The sequence below is a fragment of the Hylobates moloch genome, unplaced genomic scaffold (genome assembly GCF_009828535.3).
Source record: "Hylobates moloch isolate HMO894 unplaced genomic scaffold, HMol_V3 SCAFFOLD_9, whole genome shotgun sequence".
Classification (NCBI taxonomy): domain Eukaryota; kingdom Metazoa; phylum Chordata; class Mammalia; order Primates; family Hylobatidae; genus Hylobates; species Hylobates moloch.
In genome coordinates this window covers 24,322,121-24,340,996 of record NW_026652284.1, presented here as the reverse complement: position 1 = coordinate 24,340,996, position 18,876 = coordinate 24,322,121, and the positions used below count along the sequence as shown (strand labels likewise).

At 53.8% G+C, this 18,876-nt stretch overlaps 2 protein-coding genes across 4 annotated transcripts; one reads left to right on the top strand and one right to left on the bottom strand.

The window, feature by feature from the left end:
• Nucleotides 1-43: 43 nt before the first annotated feature.
• On the bottom strand, nucleotides 44-18,805 carry CNKSR1 (connector enhancer of kinase suppressor of Ras 1). 3 transcript variants are annotated; one of them, XM_058444337.1, is made up of 22 exons: nucleotides 18,599-18,805; nucleotides 12,162-14,559; nucleotides 9,156-9,313; nucleotides 8,870-9,051; nucleotides 7,825-7,909; nucleotides 7,368-7,409; nucleotides 7,186-7,290; nucleotides 6,515-6,574; nucleotides 6,357-6,425; nucleotides 5,941-6,042; nucleotides 5,635-5,705; nucleotides 5,489-5,562; nucleotides 5,269-5,375; nucleotides 5,164-5,191; nucleotides 4,606-4,778; nucleotides 2,694-2,767; nucleotides 2,453-2,524; nucleotides 1,623-1,696; nucleotides 1,417-1,478; nucleotides 1,223-1,322; nucleotides 967-1,148; nucleotides 44-649 (listed from the first exon to the last, which is right to left on the bottom strand). In XM_058444337.1, exons 2-22 carry the CDS (start codon nucleotides 12,211-12,213, stop codon nucleotides 380-382), a joined length of 2,142 nt encoding a protein of 713 aa, XP_058300320.1. In that variant the 5' UTR covers nucleotides 12,214-14,559; nucleotides 18,599-18,805; the 3' UTR covers nucleotides 44-379. The 3 variants fall into 3 exon arrangements, with proteins under 3 accessions (XP_058300320.1, XP_032615285.1, XP_058300321.1); XM_032759394.2 differs by having other exon boundaries at nucleotides 75-649; nucleotides 12,162-12,644; XM_058444338.1 differs by having other exon boundaries at nucleotides 75-649; nucleotides 12,162-12,334.
• Nucleotides 18,106-18,604, top strand: ZNF593OS (ZNF593 opposite strand). Its single transcript, XM_058443672.1, has 2 exons — nucleotides 18,106-18,150; nucleotides 18,432-18,604. Exons 1-2 carry the CDS (start codon nucleotides 18,106-18,108, stop codon nucleotides 18,576-18,578), a joined length of 192 nt encoding a protein of 63 aa, XP_058299655.1. The 3' UTR covers nucleotides 18,579-18,604.
• Nucleotides 18,806-18,876: the final 71 nt, after the last annotated feature.

The following is an 18,876-nucleotide window of genomic DNA, read 5'->3' as shown; positions in this document are numbered from 1 at the left end:
GATTTCCAATTCGAATATGGAAGTAAAGATACATGTAGACCCATTTTTAGAAAAATTGACTTTATTTGGTTGGAAAGTAGCCCTCATGTAAAATAAAGAACACCTGTACAGACCTGGTTTGGGGGAGAAGTGCCAAGGAACTGGAGAGGCAGGGCTGTGGCCCCAGGGATGGGAGGATGGGGTGGGAGAGTTTCTTCTTTGGCAAGGGAGAGGGTGGCACAAAGCCCAGGCAGAGGGGTCAGCTCGGAGTGAGACCATGACTAGCAGTACTACTTCCCACCCTGAACAGAATCCAGGGATGCTCTGTCCTGGACACATCAGAAGCTGGGGTTGAGGTGGCCCTCGGATCAAAGGTCAGGAGCTACAGTGCTAGCCAGGGTCAGAGGTCAGGAAGTCGGAGGTTACTCTCTGAGGTCAGGGGGCAGAGATGGGAGTGCTCTTCAGGGTCAGAGGGCAGCAAGTGGGGGGACTGTTCTCTGGAGTCAGAGGTCAAGATGTGGGAGCTGCCTTCAGCCTGTGCCACTCCCCAGGCTCCCAGGCCCTCTGAGTACAGCTCCTGGTTCTGCTCCTTCCACTGGCGGAACTTCTCTCCTGTCAGCTCAGGGTCACCCAGCACTTCTTCTAGGACCTGCAGCTCCTGCAGCTTTGCCTGTGTGGAGAGGAGGGGCTAAGGGACCATGATCACCCAGGGAAGTGGGCAGAGCCCGAGGCCAGACTTCACTCTGGAGTCCGGTGCCTAGAAGCCAGCACCTGGCCAGCGTGGCACGAGGAGCCTAGGTGAGACTCAAATCCCCACTCGGAACCCAGAGCCTGGCCCAGTCCACAGCTGAGCCCACTGTCAGCTGCTAAGCCCAGAGTCCAGAGCTGAGTCTGGAGTCTGGTGCCCAGGGTGGAGGTGAGAGCAGCAAACCAAAGTCTGAAGCCCAGAGCCTAGTCCCTTGCTGTGCCCAGAGCCCCCCAGCTGACCTTGAGTGTGCTCTGTAGCGCCCGCACACGGTGCACTCGCTCATTGAGCTGAGGGTCTCGGTTGCGCCGCATGAAAGAGCTCCGCCACTGTTCCTGGGTCAGGGGCTGTGGCTGGCCTAGGAGGGACACGCCACCCTGCCTCAGCCCCCGTACCATTCCTTCCAGTGCCTCTTCACTGCTGTCTGCGGGAGGGAGGAGCAGGATGAGGATGTGCCCACCCCAGCCCCCAGCCCAGCTCCCAACTCCAGCCCAGCACCTGTCAGAGAGCCAAAGGAGGTCCGTGGGCTGCGCTGTGTGGGGGTGGCTGCAGGTGATGTGTCTCCGTGGAGGGGACTCCCAGCTTGAGCAGGGCTGGGCTGCAGGCAGGGTGGGAAGCACAGAGGGTCTCTGTCTGAGCTCCACGCCCTGCTGTTTACCCCCACCTCCTACCCCCGGCAGCCCCCTACTCACCGAGGCTGAGCGGGACCCAGCCTCATCATCCGGGTCTTCTGCTTCGGTCTCACTGTAGCAGTCTGGGGAGGAGGAGCAGTTGGGGAACCCACAGGGTTTTGGGAGGCCAGGGAGTGGCCTAGGGCATTCGAGTTCCCAGCCCCCATCCCAGGAAAGGCAGAGGCTCAGGTGAGGTTTCCTCCCACTCAACCCTGTGAGACACCTACCTTCCTCTCGGGGCGGGGGGGCCCGGCCTGGAGACTGGTACTTGGAGATGCAGGTAATGAGATGACGCACCCACCTATGGAGAGCAAGCAGGTCTCACAGGGTTTCCATTCACCGGGGCCCTCTTGTATGCTGGGGGCTTTTTACCCACATTATCTTCTAATGATCCTCAGAGCAACTCTGAGAGGGATGAACTCCTAGTCACCCATTTTATAGATGATGAAACTGAGGCTTAGAGAAGTGAGTGCTGGCTGCATGCGGTGGCTTGCGTCTGTCACCCCAGCATTTTGGGAAGCTGAAGCAGGAGGATTGCTTGAGGCCAAGTGCTTGAGACCAGCTAGGGCAAACCCATCTCCCCACAAAACTTTTTAATTAAAAAAAAAAAAGAGAGATGCCGGGTGCAGTGGCTCACACCTGTAATCCCAGCACTTTGGGAGGCCGAGGTGGGCGGATCACAAGGTCAGGAGTTCAAGACCAGCCTGGCCAACATAGTGAAACCCCCTCTCTACTAAAAATACAAAAATTAGCCGGGTATGGTGGTAGGCGCCTGTAGTCTCAGCTACCTAGGAAGCTGGGGCAGGAGAATCACTTGAACCCAGGAGGCGGAGGTTGTAGTGAGCCAAGATCGCACCACTGCACTCCATCCTGGGCGACATAGTGAGACTCTGTCTCAAAAAAAAAAAAAAAAAGAGAGAGAGAAAGAGAAGTGAGTATCTTGACCAACCACTCTGAGAGAGCTGGAATTGCGTCTCCAGGCTCCTGAGTGCAGGCTCCCAAGGTCACAGAGTTTGGGAATCATAGGAGGGGAGGGGCTGACGGAGGCGGCACTCACATGCTCAGATCTGTCAGGGTATCAGCAGCGAAGATGAAGGGTTTGTACACGTCATGGGTGAGCTGAAACACACTGCCAGGGAGTGGAGGAGCATCACTCAGCCTGGGCGTGCCCACCCACAGCCCAGAGAGGCTGGATTCTGGGCGCCCCAGCCACTTGCCACACCTCCCACTGCTACCCCGTCACCCTTCCTCTCCCCTTCTGTCTCCATCCCCCAGCCCATCACACCCCAAGACTTAACTATTTCTTCTTCTGATCATGTCCACTTTCCAGACTATAGTTGGAGACATTGATGAGGCCCTCAGCCTTCTCATCCTGGGGGGATCACAGCATGAGGGTCAGGTTGGAACCCCAATACCCTCAAGGCCCAGTCAGCTCCTAGTTACCCCTGGGGCTCCTGAGGGTTGTGGAGAGGAGAAGGCATCTCCTGGGCTCTCTAACAAGTCTCTCTGTTTCTGGAACTCAGGGCTAGAATCTGGGGTCAGGGTAGAAGATGTGGCCAAAGGATGCCTCTAAGCCAGGAAAGGGGAGCCAAAGATAACAGAGAAACAGCCAAAAAAAAAGAGGAGCCTGAAGGCTGGGCATGGTGGCTCATGCCTGTAATCCCAGCACTTTGAGAGGTGGGCAGATCACGAGGTCAGGAGTTCGAGATCAGCCTGGCCAACATGGTAAAACCCCATCTTTACTAAAAATACAAAAATTAGCCAGGCGTGCTGGCAGGTGCCTGTAATCCCAGCTACTCGGGAGGCTGAGGTAGGAGAATTGCTTGAACCCGGGAGGAAGAGGTTGCCATGAGCCGTGATTGTGCCACTGCACTCCAGCCTAGGCAACAGAGCGAGACTCCATCTCAAACAAAACAAAACAAACAAACAAAAAACTTAGCTAGGCATGGTGGCCTGTGCCTGTAGTCCCAGCTACTCAGGAGGCTGAGGCAGGAGGATCGCTTGAACCTGGGAGGCTGAGGCTGTAGTGAGCTGAGATCATGCCACTGCCCTCCAGCCTGGGTGACAAAGCAAGACTCTGTCTCAAAAACAAAAACCAAAAAACCAAACGAGAAGAGCCTGCTCATGCATTTGTTCCTTCAGGAGACACAAACCAAACTGCTTCGTACCGCTGAGCTTTCTGAATGCTGCTTTCTCTTCCTGGTTTTCTTTCCCCTTCCCATGCAACTAACTGCCAGGTATTGCGTTGTCAGGGGGCATCTGGACTCCTCAGGATGGACTGGACACCTCTGCTGTGCTCCCACATATCCCCTGGGCTTTCCCTTTATCTTAGCACACGGTCCCTATATTGTCCTTGAGTGTGTATTCATCCCTCTCCCCTACTAGCCTCTAAGTTCTGGAGAAGCAAAGACCATCCAACTCTTCTCTGTGTCCATAGTGCCCAGCCTAGAGCTGGGTTCACAGTAGGCACCTGAATACTGAATGAATAAACGAGTAATAAATGAATGGCCCATCATTGGGATGGACAGAATATCAGAAGGATAAGGAGAAGTGGGCAGAATAGAAGTGATTTTTCAGCCAGATGTGGTGGCTCACGCCTATGATCCCAGCACTCTGGGGGGCTGAAGCAGGCAGAACACTTGAGCCCAGGAGTTTGAGACAAGCCTGGGCAACATAACAAGACCCCATCTTGCTATGTTGCCCAGATTTTTCGGGGCCGGGTGTGGTGGCTCACGCCTGTAATCCCAGCACTTTGGGAGGCCAAGGCAGGCGGATCATGAGGTCAGATCGAGACCATCCTGGCTAACATGGTGAAACCCTGTCTCTACTAAAAATACAAAAAATATGCCAGGCGTTGTGGCGGGCACCTGGAGTCCCAGCTACTCGGGAGGCTGAGGCAGGAGAATGGCGTGAACCCGGGAGGCGGAGCTTGCAGTGAGCCGAGATGATGCCACTGCACTCCAGGCTGGGCAACAGAGCGAGACTTTGTCTCAAAAAAAAAAAAGATTTTTCTCTATACCTCTTGTGATACCTTTTCCGAACTGCTTTTATACATATATTAACTCATTTCTCTCTGAATAAAGTCCCCATTTTACAGATGGGAACATCAAAGCCTTGGACCAGGAATAAAAGTGGATGATAGAATACAGATGAGAATCGAGGCCTGGAAGTGACTCACTTGCCTACCTGTTTATGTGTATGGGGTCTTACCTGGGGCTGGCGGTACCAGTAGAGCGTGTGTCCCTTGAGCACAAACCAGCAGCGGCGCCAGCGCGGGCCCATGAAGCCACCCGGTGCCTTTCGCAACAGGAGCCAGCCGTCACAGTCTGGCCGGCCCAGCTCACGGCATGACACCCGCCGGCGGCTCAGCCGGGTCGCCAGGCCTATAGCAGCACAGCACAAGCTGGGCAGTGAGGGGCTGGCAAGGTGCCCCCGCTAAACCTGCTCCCTGCCTTCCACGAGCATCCCCAAGTGAGATCTCTGAACCCACACTCTGCTCAGAATGCTACATGTGTCATCTCTGAGGTGGGATGACCCTTCTTATTTTAGAGATGAGCAAACCGAAGACTAGAGGCTAACCTGTTTGCTCAAAGTCACAGAGCTGGTGAGAGGCCCAGACTGGGAGCACAGCTCTGTCTGACCCCAGAAACAGAGCTGTTTCCAGGAGAGGCTGTGTGGGAAGGATGGGGGTGGCCTTGCCCAGCATGTAAAGATTTTTAACAGCTCCTCAAACAGGGGGACCCCCACCTAGTCCAGCGCACCTCATACCTTTTGATTTCTTCCGACCAACAGGACTCTGAAAGGACAGCAGAAGGGTGAGAGAAGGATCTAGGTCCAGACTCACCCACCTCCTTGCTAAGCCCCTGAGCTTACCTTGTCAGGGGATTCAGGGAGCCCTGGAGTCCCTGCTACCCCTGCTGGGAGTATGGCTGGGGGTTCCGAGGGGATGGGCGGGGGCTCAGGGCCAAGGGAGGCAGAGTCTGTCAGGGAGGGAGGAGAGAGAGGAAAAGTCTATGAGCCTAGTCCCAGGCTTGGGGTCAGAACTGGGTGCCCAGATGCCGTGTCCGGGGCATCCATGGAGCTTTGAGACTACCTGTCCAGGCAGGGCTGGGTCCGGGACTGGGGTTTGAAGACAGGTCAAAGGCAAAGACGTCTTCAGATGGGGCCCTGGGGAGGGCAAGGGGGATGGGATGAGCCCACGGTCTCCCCACCAAGACACACCTGGAGAGAGCCTGTTACCTGGGAGACAGTGGGGCCAGAGACAGTGATGGGCTCCTCTGGTGCGGGGAGTCCAGGACCTGAGGGGGCGTCTGGGGAACAACCAGGAACAAAGCGATGGAGACAGGGGTCTGAAAGCAGGTTGGGGGGCAACAGGGGTAGGGGAGCAGCAGGAGCAGGTACCTGTGGGGGGGTCTGAAGGCAGCTAGGGGGGCGTGGCAGAGGAAGGTACCTGTGGGGGGGTCTGAAGGCAGGTGTGGGGGTGGTGGGGGCAGGTACCTGTCGGGGGGGTCTGAAGGCAGGTCGGGGGGCAGCAGGGAAAGGTACCTGTGGGGGAGTCTCCGGTATCGGGATCTTCTTCAGCACTAAGCTGAGTCCGGCTGGCTTCCGCAGCAGCTCCCTCACCATGTTCTTACGGGGCCATCCCACCTGGGGGACAGAAACACTGGCTGGCATCAACCCGGGCAGGAGGCTCCGAAGCAACCGCCAACTCTCACCCTCGTGCCGGGAGCTCTCTCTCAGCCTCCCACTTCTGCCTGCCCCTCATGCAGCCTCCTGGGAGCTTCCATGGGCCCCGTCACCTGGGCTCGGCAGAGGATGCTCTCACCAGACTTAGCTGCCTCATCTCCTGGAAGGCAGCTCCCACAACCCTGGTCAGAACCCTTGGGTGCCTCCCCACCCACCAGACTTGGGTTCCACTCGGTGACTCCTTCACCTCCTACCATGTCCCTCTCCTCACGCACCACCACCTGCTCGTTGATCTGGACAACCTCGTCTCCAGGCTGGATCTGCAGTCGGGAGTCAGTGGGAACCTGGCGTGGGGAATGGGGCCTGAGGTTGGCCTCGCTTGCAGGTGAGAGGCCTCGGGGGTGGGCGGCTGAGAATGGTGTGGGGCTCTCACCTGGGTGTCCACTTGGGACACAAAGTGCTGGCAATTGCTGGTGGTGTGAATTTCTAGGCCCTGCAGAGGCAGAGGCTGTAGTCACCGGGGGCTGGGGGGCAACAGGGCCAATAGGCAGGACCCCCGCCAGACACCAGGCCTCTACGGTGGGTGGAACTGTGGCAAGAGCTGACCCCAAACTGCTCCTGCCCAGACTTGCTGTATGACTTTGGACTTGCTACTCCTGTGGGCCTCTGCCTTCTCCTCTGCTAAGAGCCAGAGGGAAGCTGGAGACCCTGATTTCTGAGGTACCAGCTTCTCAGCAATGTTCCTAAAGGGACAAGCAGGGACAGGGCAGGGATAGGGCTCTGGTCTTCCCCACTGGTCAAAGATTAAACCAAGAAAGGTCACATACTTTCCCTTTCTCCTAACTGCCCCCAAGCCCCTGCCTGTCTCCATCCCAAGGCTGGAACACACTACCTGAGGCCACACCCGTGTGGCCCCTGAGGACTGGGGAGGTGCAGAGCAATGGGAGACCCTGGCCAATCCTCTGGGCCTCCATTTTAGTATCTCTACAAAAAAGGCTTTCCAGCCACGGCAGCACAGGGTTCTGCGGGATCCTGGAACCTATTTCAGGGCCCGGACAAGGCTGCCAAGGGGTCAGAAGTGAGAGGTGGGAGGGCAGGGCTCACCAATGGACTGTCCAGCTGCACCTGCTCGAGCACGGCCCTCTGCTCCAGCAGCTCCTTGGGGCAGCAGACCAGGATGTTGTGGCAGATCCCAGCCACGTGGCTGCACTGGGGGAGGGGAGCGGGCTGTGTAGCCTGAGCCCGATCGCCCCTACCCCCACTCCCTTCCCACCCCACAGACTCACGATCCTCAGGACTGTGTCCTCCTTCTCGGCTGCTGGACCATCCTGGAAGCAAAATGAGAGCAGGGGCCTCCCCTGAGCAAGGGCCATGGGGGACTGCCTTCTCCTGGGGGCAGAGTGGGATTCCCTACAGTCCCTCCCTGCCTTCCCTACACTGGACCCTGCCCAGAACCACAGGGCCTCAGCGTTTTAACCAGAGGGCTCGTTTCCCTGATATGAGGCCCCCAGAAGTCACCACATGTGCCCTCCCCTCCTTCCCTGTCCTGAGTGTCAAAATTCCCCTGCCAGCTAGGGGACCCCAGGCCCCAACATCCCATACCCAGTGGCAGGGCTTCCTCTCCTCCTTTCTCGCCCGTCTCAATCCTCATACCCGATCCTGGGCTGATTCACAGGTTATAAAAAGCTCTAGCCCAGCTTGGTCTCTAGGGCATGGGCCAAGCCTGGCCCTTGGTTCTCCTACCTCATGCAAGACCTGACTCAGCTCCTCTAACAAGTCCCGGACCTCCTGGCATGCCGAGAAGTCATTTAAGTGGGAGAAGAGGTACCTGGTAGGGGAAGAATGGCACAGTGGTTAAGGGACTATGCTTAACCACTCAGAGCCAATTACTCACCAATTACTCACCTCAGAGACTTGGGGATAATACCTGCCCTGATGGGTTTTGGTTTAGAGTAAAGGAGATGATTGAGACATCTAAAGAGATTAGCACAGGACTTATTTGTCATGTGCCTACCACATGCCAAGCCCTGTTCTAGGCGCTGGGGAAACAGACATTAAAGACATCATACATCAATATCAATTTAACTTTGGCTGTAATGAGTATCATGAAACATTGGATAATGAGTTCATAATAAGTTATTATTTATTATTTATTAATAGCATAGCTTTGAGAGTGTACAACAGGGAAAGCTTCCCCGAGGAGATGACATTTGAGGTGGGGTCTGTAGGACAAGCGGCAGCCAGTGCACAGGGTTGGGGAGGCTCTCCATTCAGTGGTTGTTGATGAGACTGATTATTACAAGCTGGAGGGTGGGGTGGGAGCTCAGGCATCCCCGTGCCCCTGCACAGGTGGATTAATCCCTTTGCCCTGCTCCGCCATATCTTTTTTTTTTTTTTTTCTTTTGAGAGGGAGTCTCACTCTGTCGCCCAGGCTGGAGTACAGTGGCATGATCTCGGCTCACTGGAACCTCCACCTCCCAGGTTCCGGTGATTCTCCTGCCTCAGCCTCCCCAGTAGCTGGGATTACAGGTGTGCACCACCACAGCTGGCTAATTTTGTATATTTTTGGTAAAGATGGGGTTTCACCATGTTGGCCAGGCTAGTCTCGAACTCCTGACCTCAAGTGATCTGCCCGCTTCGGCCTCCCAAAGTGCTGGGATTACAGACGTGAGCCACCACGCCTGGTTCACCATATCTGAACAAGAGCCAAGCTCTGTTTTTCTCTCCCACGCCCTGAAGGAGGCCAAGGATGACAAGAGTCCCTTACTCGTCACCTCAACCCGGGTACCTGCTGAGCCAGAAGAGGAGGGCGTCAGCTTCACGCACCAGCTCCGCAGCCGCACAGAGGACATCAATAGGGGTCTTGGCACAGTCCCCCAGGCGGCCTTGGACTATGCTCTGGAAGTCATGGGTTGCCCCCAGCAGTCCCTCTGTCAGGCTTTGCAGGTTCTCTGTCTGTAGCCTGGAGCTCTGTGCCAGAAAGAGGGCAAGTCACCTCCCTGGCAGCAGCCAGCCCCCCATCACACCCCCCAGGTTGGTGGAAGCTGCAGCCAGTGTGACCAGCATTCACTCACCAGGGCCTGGAGCTGTTCCACCCCGCCCAGGATGAGCTCCTGGTGTCCCAGAGACCGCACAGCTAGAGCCTCGAGGCTTCGGGGGCAAAGCTGGAGCAGGTTCTTGCCAGGCAGCTGCCAGTCCTCAAAGGGATAGTCCTGCAGAGAATCGTCAAGACCTGGAGGGAAAGCAAGGGTCAGCTCGGGGAAGCAGAGGTGTCAGGACATTTTGGCCTGGTTCTTCACGCCTGCAAAGCTCTTTTCCCTCTAGTCTAACCCTAATGACAACTCTGACACCCAGGCTGTTCTCCCCATTTCACAGATGAGGCCACTGAGTTGAGGAGCAGGAAAGTATAGGACATGGGGTCTCAAAAGTGGCCCCCAGACCAGCAGCAGCAGACTCACCGGAGAACTTGTTATAAATGCAAATGATCAGGCCTCACCCCACACCTGCTGAATCAGAAACTCTGAGGTTGGGGCCCAGTAGTTTTTTTTTTTTTTTTTTTTTTTTTTTTGAGACAGGGTCTTGAGACACAGTCACGGCTCACTGCAACCTTGACCTCCTAGGCTCAATCCATCCTCCCACCTCAGCCTCCCAAGTAGCTGGGACTACAGGCACACACCACCACACCCAGCTGATTGTTGTATTTTTTGCAGAGATGGGGTTTCACTATGTTGCCCGGGCTAGTCTCGAACTCCTGGGCTCAAGCAATTTGCCTCAGTCTCTCAAAGTGCTAGAATTACAGGTGTGAGCCACGACGCCCAGCCAGCAGTTTGTAGTTTAATGAATCCTGCAGGTGATTGTGATGCTCCCTTAAGTTTGAGAACTAATGATACAGGGGATCAGAACAAGAGGCTATGGAGTCACTGAGACACTGTGAACACCTGAGCAAGTAATAGCCCTGCTCGGTGCCTCAGTTTTCTCACCTGTAACGTGGGAATAATAAAAGTACCTGCCTTCTAATCATGTGTGTGTTGAATGACACGGCATATGTCAAGGCCTTGGCCATTGTCTGGTTCGTGGGAGACAGTCAATAATAGCCATCATATTATTATTGCCAGACTTTACCATGACCTACAGGCCCTGTATGATTAGGCTACCACTTCCCTTCCAGCACCATATCCTGAAGAGCCCCCCAAACTCAACACTTCACATGCACAGAGCTAATTCCTAGCAGCTCCTGGAACACCCTTTCACCTCAGCGTCTGCAAGTGCTATTCCTCCTGCTGGCGTTGCTCTTCTAGCTCCTTCACTTCCTTTTTCATCTAACTTCCTCCAGGAAGCCTTCCGTAACTTCCCAGGCTGAGTGGGATGCAGGGCTCTCCTCTTGTTCCCACTGCCCCTGAGCCTCCAGAAACCCCTGCACTTGACCATCGGTCTTTCCCATCTTATCACAGGCTCTTCAAAGGTCAGGCCTTAGATAACCATTTGTCTCTAACCCCCGGCCTGTGCCTGGACAAGGCAGGCACTCAAAAATAAGAAAAGTGTCTACTGAGGGCTTACTATGTGCTATGCGAATCTATAAGAGCTTTACACATATTAACACATTTGATTCTCACTGCATTTCTAGGAGGTAAAGACTATCATTATCCTGTTTACAGATGGGAAACTGACACAGAGGTTAAGCAGCTTGCTCACTCTTCGAAGGAATTCTTCCCCTCCTGAGCCAGGCTCCTTCAATGGGGGGTGTGTGTGTGTGTGTTCCCTGTGTCACATTCAGAGCACTGGACTGGGAGTTCATGAACCTCTCACTCCCTGGCTATGGACCCCGAGCCACCTCCTTCCTGCATGGTGACTGTATTGGGCTGGTGCCCTCCCAATAGACCTACGCATTGAGCTACAGATGAACCATGTCAGATTGTCTCACTTTGTCCACTTCATAAGGTCAGAGTTGCCTTTCCCATTTGATGGACAGAAAAACTGAGACCTACGGTCACAGAGCTGGCGAGCGGTGGGGGTGGGCCTGGAATCCAGCCTGGGAGTCTGAATCCAGCCCTGAATTCCTGCCCTTACCAGGGTTGGTCCTCCTGAGCCTGTCTCTAGTGCGCTCCAGCTCCCCACTCTGGGAGGGGTGTCCCGACTGCCTGCTCCTGGCCGCACTGCGTGTCAGGAGGCCCTTCCTTCCCTGAGTCCGCCTGTGGGGTGTGTTGCTTCCCATCTGTCTGGGCTCGCTGAGACTGGACAGCACCTTGCCCCTTGGATAGGAGCCCCAGGGTGGGGCTGTGTCAACCTCTTGAGTCTGGCCTAGGGCTTCTGCTTCTCTCACTAGGAGCTCAGGGTGTGGACTGGGGAAAAAGACACCAGAGACTGAGCAAATCACTTCCTGGCTCTGTGTGTCAGTTTCTGACTCGAAGAAATGGATTTAACAACAGCCCACTGGCCCTGGGGCCAGAGAAGATGGAGATATAGCGGGCGTGGGCCTGCCAGGCCTCCCTCCTGTTTTCATGACACCGCCTCCCCATTACCACCCTAGAGGCCTCTTGGGCTGCTGCCACGATGAGGGGCCCCCTTCTGGGTCCTTGGGCCCCCCGGGGTCATTTCACCTGTCTCTCTGCCCAGCACAGTACCTGGAACATGGTAGGTGCTCTGTAAATACTTGTTGACTGACTGACCGACTGACAGAGCCCACAGGTTTTTTTTTTTTTTCTTTTGAGATGAATCTCGCTCTGTCGCCCAGGCTGGAGTGCAGCCATACAATCTCGGCTCACTGTAACCTCTGCCTCCTGGGTTCACGCGATTCTCCTGCCTCAGCCTCCCAAGTAGCTGGGATTATAGGCACCTGCCACCACTCCCAGATAATTTTTGTATTTTTAGTAGAAATGGGGTTTCACCATGTTAACCAGGCTGGTCTCAAACTCCTGACCTCAGGTGACCCACTCACCTTGGCCTCCCAAAGTGCTGGGATTACAGGTGTGAGCCACCGCACCCAGTCCGCAGGTTCTTTTTCCTTTTCCTCTCCTCCCCCTTCCCGGTGGGACACCACACCTAGTCCCCTTTAAGCCCAACTCTACCCCGGCCCCACCTACCTCTCAGCCAAGTTGCCACCTTTCCGGGGGTCCAGGTCTCTACCGGTTCCATGGCCCAGCGCTGCCTGCTTGAATCAGCTCCTGTTTTGCCCCGCTGTCGCCGGAATTTCCGCTCCCAGAGCCCAGGCCTGAGGAGGGGCCGGGCTGGGTCCTGGGCGGAGCCTACTGCATACCTGGGCTCACACAGACGGCGAGGTGAGGCGCTGCGACAGCCATTGGCCCACGCCCATCCGCCTCCTGCCTGGCCCTTCAGGCATCCTAGGGCTCTGGCATCTCGCGCCAGCTGGGGGCAGTGCCACTGGCCTCATATCGAGGGGTGGGACCCTGACCCTTGTGCTCCTCAAGAAAAAGCCACAAGAGGAGCGCCAAGCTCAGTAGCAAAGCACAGAGGCTTAGGGGGCCGGGTCCCTGGATGCCTAGGCCAGCTCTTGTTAGCTGTGTGACCTGGGGCTGATCCTAACTTCTGCGCCTCAGTTTCTGGGTCTGTAAAAGAGATATAGTAGACCGTACTTCAAAGGGCAGCTGTGCACAGTATCTTAATGGCTTGAAAACATTTAGAACTGGGGTGTTTAGCCTCCCTTGGATTTTGCAGTATGGACTCTGGCATCTGGTGAGGCCTGTGAACGCTTTCTTAGAATAGCTGCTTATAAAGGCATAAAACAGGCCGGGCATGGTGGCTCTCGCCTGTAATCCCAGCACTTTGGGAGGCTGAGGTGGGCGGATCACTTGAGGTCAGGAGTTCAAGACCAGCCTGGCCAACATGGTGAAACAACATCTCTACTAAAAATACAAAAAATTAACTGGGTGTAGTGGGTGCCTGTAATCCCAGCTACTCAGGAGGCTGAGGCAGGAGAATCTCTTGAACCCAGGCGGTGGAGGTTCCAGTGAGCCACGATCGTGCCACTGCACTCCAGCCTGGGCAACAGGGCAAAACTCTGTATTATAAATAAATAAATAAATGCACAAAACAAAATGCTTAGGGTTACAATGAGAACAATTATCAAAACTATATTTAAAAACAAATTTGGTCGGGCATGGTGGCTCATGCCTGTAATCCCAGCACTTTGGAAGGCCAAGGCAGGTAGATCACGAGGTCAAGAGATGGAAACCAGCCTGCCCAACATGGTGAAACCCCGTCTCTACTAAAAATACAAAAATTAGCTGGGTGTGGTGGTGCACGCCTGTAGTCACGGCTGCTCAGGAGGCTGAGGCAGAGAATCTCTTGAACCTGGGAGGCGGAGGTTGCAGTGAGCCGAGATCGCGCCTCTGCACTCCAGCCTGGCGACAGAGCAAGACTCCGTCTCAAAAAAAACCCCACAAAAAACAAAAAACAAATTTGGAGCTGGGGAGGGCTGGCACACGACTGTAGTCCCAGCTACTCGAGAGGTTGAGAGGTTGAGCGGGGGAGTATCACTCAAGCCCAGGAGTCAAAGCCACCCTGGGCAACATAGCAGGACCCCATCTCAAAAAAATAAACCAGAAATTTATGATATTATGTGTTTACTAACATTAACAAGACTGGCCAAAAGTTAAATTTTCCTTTTTTAATGACCTCAGTGTATTGTCGACCAGCTTGAATAACATTAAACTGTGGGGTGGTCTTTGACTCCCCTCCTCTTACATATTGATCAGCAAACAACTAAAAACAGGGAATGCAGAAGAGTGGAGAAGCCCTACTCAGAACAGGCAGATTCACCCTTTGGTCACTGAACCACTGCTAGGCCTGGAGGTGCCCAATTAATGGCGGCTACATCACAGGAGCATCTGAAACAGAAGGTGCTCACGAACAATTTAGCGGTGGTTTAACAATCACTGTGATTTTGAAATCATTCGAGCATAAATATTTTGAGATACTTGCAGTAACTACAATTTGATATGAAAATATCTGTGATTTCTATTGGTGACTAAGCCAAAGATACTGCTACTACTTCAATCCATATATAAGGAAATGATAAATTTTGGTTAGAGGTTAGCAAAAATAAAAATATATTTTTTTCCCATCCAAGTTTATGGATCCCCTGAATTCTGAACCCCAGAGTAAGAGCTTTCGTCTTAGAAAAATATCTGACACATAGTAAATGTTCATTTTCATCATCATCATCTCAGGTCAGGGGACTCCCAGGACTTTAGAATCAGATAAAATCAGCTGGGCGCGGTGGCTCATGCCTGTAATCCCAGCACTTCGGGAGACCTATGCGGGCGGATCACCTGAGGTCAGGAGTTCGAGACCAGCCTGACCAACATGGAGAAAGCCCATCTCTACTAAAAATACAAAATTAGCCGGGTGTGGTGGCACATGCCTGTAATCCCAGGTACTCAGGAGGCTGAGGCAGAAGAATCGCTTGAACCCATGAGGTAGAGGTAGAGGTGAGCCGAGATCACATCATTGCACTCCAGCCTGGGCAACAAAAGTGAAACTCCATCTCAGAAAAAAAAGGCCAGGTGCGGTGGCTCACGCCTGTAATCCCAGCACTTTGGGAAGCCGAGGCAGGTGGATCATCTGAGGTCAGGAGTTCGAGACCAGTCTGGCCAACATGGCGAAACCTTGTCTCTACTAAAAATCCAAAAAATTAGCCAGGCATGGTGGCGGGCGCCTATAATCCCAGCAACTCAGAAGGCTGAGACAGGAGAATTGCTTGAACCTGGAGGCAGAGGTTGCAGTGAGCCGAGATTGCACCATTGCACTCCAACCTGGGCAACAAGAGCAAAACTCTGTCTTAAAAAAAAAAAAAGAATCAGATAAAATCCGTTCCACACTCAACTGCTATGTGACTCAGCCCAACTTCTACAGCTCTCTGAATCTGTTTCTTCGTCTCCAGAAGGGGATTCCTAGGCCTTAGCACTGTGATGACATCAAGTACTTTGAAATCTGTATCATGGGGTAGATATTATCGCTTTAATTCTGTGGGAAGGAGCTACCTGTTGTCACCTACTTCAGAATTTCTGCAGCACCCCCAGTCGTCAAAGCCTGTCACGACCTTACCTGTAACCCAGAGACCCAAAGTCTGAATTTCGCCCGTGGTTGGCCCATGTAGTGTATGTGTGTTGTCATCATTTAATAACGTCACATACAAATTGACATTTCCAGCTTCTCTGAACTTGGCCAGCTCTGGTGATGCCATCCCACCTTCACACTTGGTATTAACGGCCTCTTTTTGTGAGCCAGTTGGCTTCAAATTTGCAAAATGCCCGTCTCCAGCTTTGTCTTTTGCCTCAGGTCTGTGTCCCTTGAACACTCCATGCTGCATCCTCCTTTAACATTTTTGCCTCTTCATGCAGCAGCCTCCCTGTGGCACTCTGGGGAAGTCCAGTAAATTCTAATAGAGCCTGTATCAGTGTTCGGTAGACAGATCTTGATTTCATCAAATATCTTTCCTGAGCTGCCACCAGAGGTGAGAACCAGCCCCTTTCCTCCCTGAACCACGGTGCCTTTACTCTATGCTCCCAGCACCTGCCAGGGCTAGGCAGTTAGGAACACAATAAGTGGCAGCTTCTATTTATTTTTATTTTTTTGAGACGGAGCTTTGCTCTTGTTGCCCAGGCTGGAGTGCAATGGCATGATCTTGGCTCCCTGCAACCTCCGCCTCCCAGGTTCAAGCTATTCTCCTGCCTCTGCCTCCCAAATAGCTGGGATTACAGGCGTGCGCCACCATGCTCGGCTAATTCTGTATTTTTAGTAGAGATGGGGTTTCACCATGTTGGCCAGGCTGGTCTCAAACTCCTGACCTCAAGTGATCTCCTTGCCTCGGCCTCTCAAAGTGCTGGGATTACAGGCATAAACCACCACGCCCAGCTGGCAACTTCTAAAGGGTTTTGGTTTGTTTTTTGAGAGAGTCTTGCTCTGCTGCCCAGGCTGGAGTGCAGTGGCACAGTCTTGGCTCACTGCAACCTCTCCCTTGCAGGTTCAAGTGATTCTCATGCCTCAATCTCCTGAGTAGCTGGGGTTATAGGTGTGCGCCACCACACCCAGCAAATTTTTTTATTTTTGGTAGAGACAGGGTTTTGCCATGTTGGCCAGGCTGGTCTCGAACTCCTGACCTCAAGTGATTCACCTACCTCGGCCTCCCAAAGTGCTGGGATTACAGGCGTGAGCCACCATGCCCAGCCTATTTTGAAAAGCTTTATGAATATAAAGTTCTACATATTTGCTGTATACATTTCAAAAGTAATAGGTTAAGTGGAAGGAGGATGTGCCCTTTTCCCAGTGTGTCTCTATTATGTTCCCCAGTGGGGGCCACTACTAAATTTGGGATATTCTTCTATTTTCTGTATCTGCAGATAGTCTACATACTATTCTGCAAATTGTATTTTCTTTTTTTTTTTTTTGGAGACAGGGTCTGGCTCTGTCACCCAGGCTGGAGTGCAATGGTGCAACCTCAGCTCATTGCAGCCTCCACCTCCTGGGCTCAAGTGATCCTCCCACCTCAGCCTCCTGAGTAGCTGGGACTACAGGCATGCACCACCATGCCTGGTTAAATTTTTTTTTTTTTAGTAGAGATGAGGTTTCACCATGTTGCCCAGGCTGGTCTTGAACTCCTGGGCTCAAGCCATCTGCCTGCCTCAGCCTCCCAAAGTGCTGCCCAGCCATACTTTTTCATTTAAGAGATAATCGATAGCAAATGAAATAATACAAGTTAAGTGCTTAGAACAATGACTACTATTTTTTTTTTTTTTTTTTTTTGAGTGGCTGGGGTCTCCCTCCTTTACCCCGGTGGGGGGATCGTGGGGCGCTGTTAGCTCCGCCTCCCGGGTTCACGCCATTCTCCTGCCTCAGCCTCCTGAGTAGCTGGGACTACAGGTGCCCACCACCACGCCTGGCTAATTTTTTGTATTTTTAGTAGAGACGGGGTTTTACTATGTTAGCCAAGGTGGTCTCGATCTCCTGACCTCATGATCCGCCTGCCTCAGCCTCCCAAAGTGCTGGGATTACAGGCGTGAGCCACCGCGCCCGGCCCAATGACTACTATTTTTAACGTGTCATGGGCAGCTTCCTTAATTGGTATATGCAGATATGCTTTTATTATTGTTTCAAGCTGAGGGCAGGGAAGTCCCTGCAGAAACTTTGTCTTGAAAAAATGGGTTAAATTGGCCAGGCACAGTGGCTCACACCTGTAATCCCAACACTTTGGGAGGCCGAGGTGGGGGGTGGGGGGATCATGTGGTCATGAGTTCAAGACCAGCCTGACCAATATGGTGAAACCCCGTCTCTACTACAAATACAAAAATTAGCCGGGCACGGTGGCAGGTGCCTGTAATTTCAGCTACTTGGGAGGCTGAGGCAGGAGTTAATCGCTTGAACCTGGGTGGCAGAGGTTGCAGTGAGCCGAGATCATGCCACTGCACTCAAGCCTGGGTGACAGAGTGAGACTCTGTCTTTAAAAAAAAAAAAAAAATGGGTTAAATGTGCCCTCCCTTGAGGTAGGGGTGGTTGATTTCACAGAAATCAAATGGATAAAGGCATACTGTTGTGGGAGCTAATAACACATCCTTCCTTCAATAATGCTGATTGGTGGCATCCAATCATCTGAGGTAGGGATGGGGCCTGGACCAGGGCTGAGGGAGGCCCGCCCAGTACCTGGTCCAGGCCTGGGACTCCTGAGCACTGCCAGCCAAGGCCTCTCCTGCCTACCCGGACCCGCCTCCTCGGAGAGTGGGGGAGGTGCCGCTCAAGCCTGATGCTGATCTCTTTTGACAGCTGCTCCTAAGGCTGGCAGGATGGTAGGCAGTGGGGGAAGGGACCAGATTTAAAGGTCCAGTTGCTCCGCCCCCTGCCAGACCTGGGCAGGCAGGCGCGGGTGAGCATCCTCTGAGGGCTTGGGTCTTGCGTATATAGAAGGTCAGAGACCCCTCTACCCTAGTTTCCACTTCTTGGTGTCATGAAGACCACTGGTCTTCATGTCTGCTCCCACCCTACAGGCCGCCAGGGAGACCAGTGCTGCCCACCATGCGATTTCGACGCCTGACCCCTGGTTACTTCCGGGTACTACAGGTAAGTACCCCTGATCAATGGTTTCTGGCACGACTGACCCCTTCCTCCCCCTGCCATAGCTGGGTTGACACCCCCAACAGCCAGGCTGTCACGTTCCCTGCCGCCTGAGCAGGCAGGCCCAGATGGGCAGTGAGGCGAAAGGGATTGGGGTGGAATCTCCCTGGGGCAGGACCAGCGTCCATGTCTCCTTCCCCTAGCTACACCTACTCAGCCCCTTCCCACTCCCCACCTTCCTGGCAGTCTCAACTGACCCCTGAGGCACACCCTCTGTGCACCTCCAGATGCAGGTAGCTGGTGAGCTGAAGGCAGAGCCCCGGAGTCTGCTGGCGGGAGTTGTGGCTACAGTGCTAGCTGTCCTTGGGCTGGGTGGCTCCTGCTATGCTGTCTGGAAGATGGTGGGGCAGCGGCGGGTGCCACGGGCCCCATAATGAAGAAGAGAGACTCTCACCTGGGTGCTGGGGGTAGGTGACTCGGGAGGGGGCTGCAATCTCAGCCTTCTTTTCTAGGGATCAGTCTCTGTCGGAAGCAGGACAGAGTAATCTGATCCCACTCCCGCCACCCCACACTGCATCAGGCCTCCATCTGGGTGCTCCAGTTCAGATGCTAGGACCTCAGAGGGAAGGCAGGGATAGACCAAGTGGGGAGTGGACACCCCAGGCCTGGTGCACAGAAAGTAGCAGACAAGCCCTTCTAGGGCAGAAGTTTGAGACAGCGGCCTGGAAGTTA